General features: G+C 39.8%; 1 protein-coding gene across 1 annotated transcript; it reads right to left on the minus strand.

Moving 5' to 3' along the window:
* Window positions 1-5,289: 5,289 nt before the first annotated feature.
* LOC149402650 (putative carboxylesterase 6) lies at window positions 5,290-6,504 on the minus strand. The gene has a single exon (XM_089608200.1). The coding sequence runs from the start codon at window positions 6,415-6,417 to the stop codon at window positions 5,485-5,487; it is 933 nt and encodes a 310-aa protein (XP_089464326.1). The 5' UTR covers window positions 6,418-6,504; the 3' UTR covers window positions 5,290-5,484.
* Between the last annotated feature and the right edge of the window lie 880 nt (window positions 6,505-7,384).

Below are 7,384 nucleotides of genomic sequence, written 5' to 3' on the forward strand. Positions count from 1 at the left end.
TGAGCAATAAATTAAAAAAAATCTAAGATAACAATTCTAACTTGTCACAAAATTAGTAAACTTTCGAAAACGATTTTCAAGCTCATAATTTTAAAAACATGTACATGCTAATCTTTGACCATAGCTCTGATACCATTTGTTGGAATCGATCTAGGGTTTGAGAAAATAATTAACGCTTCGGTAAGCGGCGGAATTTTATAAATTTTCTTTTACAAGTAAAACAGTTTTTACTAACCTAGACAAGTGCAAGTACATGTAATTAAAAACCAATATGAGCTGGAAGTTTACTAACCTTTCTTGAAGCTTGAACTTTGAAGAAGCTTGTGGAAAGTTTGCAACGCTCGTCTCCCCTCGCAGCACGTCTCTCTTTCTTTCCTCGGCACCTCGAGCAACCACGAAAGTTTCTATCACTAAATCACTCGAAAAGAAGGAATCAGTGAGTGGGCACTTTTAAACACTACGACTTAAGAACGAGTCTCGAAGTCGCAGAGCTAAACACTAGGTCGAGTGAGGACCTAGGTGCCAAGACAAGAAAAATAAAAAATAAACTTAGAGAGAGAGAGAAGAGGGGCGGCAACCACAAGTTCTAGAGAGAGAAGCTCTCAATCTCTAACTTATGTGTAATGAGAAAACAATGAGAATGAGGGCCCTATTTATAGGAGAGGGGTTAGCCTTAGAAAATAGGAGTTTCCACTTTTTCCAAGCATTCATGAGCAATCTCTTACTGCCCATTCTCTCCATATGCGCCCATCGCATTCATTCCCTTAAGGGATTTGTTTCCTAATTTGTTTCCTCTTCTTTGCTTGTCCTTGCCGCCCATATCCTTTCCTCTTAGAGGAAATTTGTTTCCTCTTTTTCTTTTGGCAAGTATCTAAATACATTTATGCACAAGATATTCTCTTTCTCTTGGGTATTTTGGGCGCCCAACATTTCTAGAAAGGCTTCTAGAATTTTCTTCACTTGTTCATGACAACATAAGAAAAGGCGGCCCATTAAGAATTTTCAATAAAATTCTTATGAAATGAAATTAATTCACAAGGCCCAATGATCAAGTCATGGCCGAGTGACATTAAGTCATCAAATGAACTTGTCAAAAAAATTTATTGACATTCATTTCATCCTTTGTCTCAAAAGACAAAAATACCCTTTTGACTATTTTCGTTCTTGTTTTGACTTAGCTTCCAGTTTAACTATTCTTATCGATGTGATTCGTGACAGTGACCTCATGGACCCAAATGAACAAAGCTTTAGCTAAACACTTGGACTCAAAAGTTCACAAACCTTTTCCAAGTTTAGCTTAATGCCAACTGACTCCACTAAAGAGCTGACACTGAAAATCTCTCGGTTCAAATGAATTTATTTTCTACTCAAGAATTCGACCTAATTATGATGAGCGGATCCACTGAATATTATCTATGTTTACCCTTCATGAATGTCATCAGCTAGTCGGGATTTACTAAATTACCATTTTACCCTTCTAGTTGTTATTTCCTCAACTCCTTTGTCGCTTGTGAATAAGTTAGAAACAATGTATTGACGAGGAGCTAACAAGTCACATTGTTTCATCCAAAAGAGTCAGGACTCAATTTGGACACTGGCCAGTTCATTTATTCACACTCCAAGGAACAAAGCATGAGGTGACATACATTGCATTTCAGCAATCTTGTACATGAATTCCATATCTATGAGAACTTCACAAAGTTACTCATGACAGACTCACAACTTAGTACTTCACCAATAGGCCTTGTTCGGAATCACATAGTGAGTCCGAACTTTGACTTTCTCAAATGAGAATACTAAGGTGTGAAATGGCATGTCTCATTTCAGGATTAAGGTAAGCATGATGCAATTCATACATAGTGACTTCGAGACATAAGAGGTTAAATGGTTTGTTCTTATATTGTCTCTAGAAGTGCACTGGTCAATTCAATATCTTCGGAAGATACCTAGAAGAACTATAGAGTCCCCAACTCTCAATGCCTCATAACCAGACATCATAGATTCTTCTAACAATCATACTGAGGTCAATAGTCCTTTGACCCTAAGATTGCGAATATATCGTTTTAAGCAAACTACGAAGAGTTTGTTCATGCAAATCTACATTTGTCTCTTCGTAAGTTGTTAAGTTTGTTTATGGACTAAAAGACTAAGGTTTTATCATAAAGCTTCAAACAAAGAAAGAATGAATGAACGTTTCAACTTTATTAATGAATAGATAGGCAATTACAAGCAAGAGTCTTCATGAGACTTTATTACATCAAATGTACAAAATAAAGACTACAACTCTTCTTGTGGGCACCATTGACAACATCAGCCATTCGGACTTGTCGGACTGATGTTGGCGCTTGTAGTTCGCAAACAAGCTCTCGAAAGCGCCTGTCTCGACGCTCTTCTGCATGTAAACGAAACTTGAAGTGTTAGATAATTTTAACGATTTGATGTATCATATAAACATAAAACTTACGTTCTTAATGCGGTGGGTCGAGAACCCAATCGTCCCCTGTCGAGTCTTCGTCTTCTTCTTCGCGCGGTTCGCCTTGTTCTTCGCTTGAATGGCCTGTAATATAAGTAACCGTACACGTAAAGAACAAATCGTTTGATAAAAGGGTAAACACATATTTAACGTAAATGATTTGATTACCTTAAATTCATCGCTCGTATATCGTTGCGTCTCCCATTCGGTGTCGAGCTTAACGGTCCTCGGTTTCAGCGACCGCGCCACCTGTACGCTGCTCTTGCAGTCGATGTCGAACCATGACCGCAAGGTATGCCTCCAATCGCGAAGACGAGTCTTCGCGTCTCGAATGATTGCCGCATCGACAATCGCCTTCTTCTTCCCGGTTGCATCACCATCGACTCGAATGTCGTACTTGTCTCGAATCGCTGCTCGGATCTCGGCCTCCTTCGCCGGCCCTACGTTCGCATTCGTCCACCTTGGGACCGTAGGCGAGATCTTGTCTCGGACGACCAACCCGAGCGTGTTCGCGAACGTCGCGAGATCCAGATCCATCTCGCGCTCTGGCTGCAAGAACGACTGAAACTCCTCGTTATAAACGACGACTTCCTTCACCCCGGGGCGCCGTGCACGCTCAGATCGAATCCCGACCGTCGGCCCACGCACGGCCGGTTCGATATGCTCGTCTTCTTCTTCGACGCCATCACGTACGGGCGCCGACTGGCAATAATTCGGGAGACAGGCTAAGAAGTCATCCCCGCCTCCGCTGCCTCCAGCTCCTGTAGCCGCAGCCATCTGAAATTCAAAACAAAATACGATCCCACCGAAATTTCAGCAGAACCTCCCCTATAAACTTAACAACCCGACATCAGCCTTTAACTTTAAAACCTGCATAGAAACATCCTAAAACTAACAATAAATCCAACCTTAGTGGTTCGATCATTTTTAAATCTATAAACAACTAATTAATTTCACAATTTTAGTCATTTCTAACAAAAATTAAATCCAATTTCAATTTCAATCCATAACCAATTAATTAATTTCACATAAACTACCTAATTTTCGTTAAACTAATTCATTAATTTAAGTTTGTTACCTTTAGAGAATCGGTTAGTAATTACCTTTAAACTAATTCGTTAAACTACCTTTAATTCATTAATTCATACATAAACTACACAAACTTAAACAATTTTAAATTTTCTAATCGTAATTAACAAAATTACATTTCCTAATTTATTAATCTCTAATCTACTATACTTATATACATAATTAATCTCTAATCCTAATTTACAATTTTAAATTATCAAACATCCTAAATTATATCGTAATTAAATCCTAAATACTAAATTATATCCTAAATACTTATATCCTAAATAATTATACATATAATTATAACTAATTATATATATAACTAATTATGTAAATACTTAAATCCTATATAATTATAACTAATTATATAAATACTTATATCTATATACTAAATTATGTAATTATATAAAATATAACTTATATATATATATATAAATATTTATAACACCAAAATAAGCATAATATCACAATTTTTATAACTAATTCATACAATTCCATTTATTTATAACTAATTTAAATAATTTAAATTACCTAATATAAATAACTATATACTAATTAATACAATTCCATTTATTTATATAAAGTTATATATATATATATAAATAACTAATATATATAACTAATATATTAATTATATAAATAACTAATATATATATATAAAGTTATAAAAAAAAAAAAAAAAAAAACTTACCGGGGAGTAGAGGACGGTGGACGAGGACGAGGAAGAGCAGCTCAAGCTGCCGGACCGGGGCGGACGAGGACGAGGACGGCGTCGGTGGTGGAGCGGCTACGGCGTCGGCGGCGGAGCGGCGGCGGAGCTGTAGGCAGGAGAGAGATGTGAGGAGAGAGAGAGATGTGAGGAGAGAGAGAGAAGTGAGGAGAGAGAGACTTACCGGGGAGGTAGAGATCGGCGTCGACGACACACGGCGGAGGAGGCACACGGCGGAGGAGGAGAAAACAGAGAGAAAAAATTCGATTTTAGGGTTTGGGAGCGAATGAGGGAACTGATACGCGACCTGGTATTTAAAGACATTTACCGACGATTAACTCGTCGCTAAATGTTTAAAATTCGTAGCTAAATGAACTTAAATTTTCAGTTCATAAACCAGGCATTTAACGACGATTTACTCGTCGCTAATAGATTTTTTACTCATTTAGCGACGATAAAATCGTCGCTAAATCATTTCATTTAAATTATTTTGGGGGGATTTTTCCCTCTTTGAATTTCGTTAAATTTTGAAATTAATTCCAAACTATTAGCGACGATTTAATCGTCGCTAATTGTTTTCCCGCGAACTTAGCGACGAATTTACACATTTAGCGACGATAAATTCGTCGCTAATTATCTTTGCCGCCAAACTTTAGAAGTTTTGGCACCAAATAATTAGCGACGGAAATACCGTCGCTAAAAGGTTGATTAGCGACGACAAATTAGCGACGATTTAGTCGTCGCTAATACTTCCGTCGCTAAATGTCATATTTCTAGTAGTGATTATGCCACGTCATCAAAACGTGATAACTTAACGTCCAAATACTGACAAAGTGGGGCCTTGTAACACGTATCTGGGTTTTGAGTTGAGTTTTGCAACATTTTCGAGTTCAGGTGGTGAAATATAACGAAGGTACGAGTCCAAGGGGGTAAAAATGAGATTTATTCTTACTTTTATGAGTAATTTTACTTAAAAGCCCAACCTTTCTTCCTAAAATTTCTTGACTTAATTTTCCCGTCATCTCTAGTCAATAAATATCACGAGGGTTGAAAATTATTAGTCAAATAATAGCACCAACAAAGTAGTGTTATTAGAGCACTAAGTATTTTGAGAGCTGTTGTGATATACACTGCACATAACTTACTGACTTAACCTATACATACGATACGTATAACATATCCATACATAACACATTAGACACGGATCCCATACATAATATATACAGTAGTGCTAGCAAGTGGAAACGAAGTCCTTGATGTGGTCCATCATAACCTCACTCGTCGTCCGCGCCAGCTGAGACCTTCCCAGAATCTGAAACGCGTGACCAACACCCTCATACACCTCGCACCTCACCTCCGCCAACGCCGCGCAGAACTCAAGATTCCGGTCCCGCAGAATATCCAGCTCCGCCACGCACACCATAACCGCCGTCGCCGCCGGCAGAACCCACCCGCCGGAGAGAGGGTTACACCACCGGTGATCCCGGCTGGCCCCCGCCGGCAGCGCCATGCGCCAATACGCGTCCGAAGCCGCCAAGCTCAGCGCGCCGCCGGGCGCCGCCGCCGCCTCCGACGACGTCCTCGCCTCGCCTCCGAAGAAGGGCTGGATCAACACCGCCCCTCTGATAGCGTCGTCAGAGGAGGCCATCGAGAGGATATTGTAGACGACGTTGGCTCCGGCACTGTCTCCGGCGAGGACGACTCCCTCGGGGCTCCGCCGAGTCAGCCACTCGACGGACCGCGCGGCGTCCTCGTAGGCCGCCGGGAGCGGGCTCTCCGGCGCTAGCCTGTACTCCACGGACAAGACCGAACGGCCCGTCTCGCGTGCCAGCCTGGCGGCGAACTCGTGATAGACGCTCCATGCGGCGGATCCCACGCAAAATCCGCCGCCGTGGAAGTACGCTATAGCGGGCCCCACGGGTTTTCCGGGAGGCACGTAGAGTCGAGCCCGCAGGTTCGTTTCTTCATCGATCGTTACGTCCGAGCACGCCACGTCGTCGCCGCTCTCGGCCGGGACGCAAGGGACGACGGGGTGTCTCTCGACCTTACCGTCCACGTGGAGTCTTATCAGCCCTTTGATCTCTTCCCTGATGATCACCGGCGTTTCCTCGGCCTTACCATGCTCTAGGCGAAGCGTTGGGTCCACAACGACGCTGGTTGCCATTTGTTAATAGTTTTTAGAGAGAGTGTGTGTGTATGGATGAGAAGTGCGTTGATTCGGCACCTTGTGTATTTATAGGGATATTATATATTATGTTATATAGTCAGACAGAGTTATGTATTTATTTATTTATTTACTTCATTCAACGCTTTCAATAATGTGACACGGACACCACCGGTTTGAATGCAAACATATGAAAGTGGGCATTTAGATAATGGACCCGACATTTTCGTTGCCACGCAATAACATCTTTTCAGTCACAATTTGCACGCATTATTCCTATTTCGCCATGCTACTTGCATGTGATGAATTTTATATTTTGAAGACAAATACTGTACAGTTTTTGAAATTCTGTATAAAGTAAAGCTAATTTTTTATTATATAAATTGACCGCAAATGGGATTTGTTATACATGATATTTTTAGAAGTCATACACTACCCAATATAAAAATGCCCATATAATTGCGGTATAATTCCGGTGTAAAACCTCGACTCCTAACTGTTATTTTCACTCATAAAACATACACGAGGATATTTTTCTATTTCATCAGAATTCGCCTAATGAAATCGATGATTAAAAGAAAGTAGACGGTTATAGATTCATCGGGATAGTATAACCTAAGCAGTTAAAAAGTAGTATAATAATTCCCCCATAATTCGTACTCTTTAACCAAAACTTAACCAGCGTAGATTAACTTTTTTAAAATAATAATCTGCCTGATGGATTCATTTTTAAAAATATGAAAATACCTTATGTTATATAGTATATAATTTTGCAACATCTGAAGTAATTAGCCACAATCATTACATTGCATGACTCTAAAATTGATTAAAATTTAATTATAGATATTTATTACTATTATGATTACTATTATTAATACGTTTGGGGTATAGTGAAGGAAAACCAGTTTGGGATAGGAAAATGCTGTTTTTTAATCATCGCGAGTGGGGTTTATATTTTCAAACCCGA

This window comes from Urtica dioica, chromosome 3, assembly GCF_054948205.1.
Source record: "Urtica dioica subsp. dioica isolate 48M chromosome 3, U.dioica_male_clone48M_v1_H2, whole genome shotgun sequence".
NCBI classification, from domain to species: Eukaryota; Viridiplantae; Streptophyta; class Magnoliopsida; order Rosales; family Urticaceae; genus Urtica; species Urtica dioica.

What these genes read in the sequence shown, in the direction of transcription:
- LOC149402650 (XM_089608200.1), bottom strand. Translation starts at nt 6,417, where the DNA reads ATGGCAACCAGCGTCGTTGTGGACCCAACGCTTCGCCTAGAGCATGGT.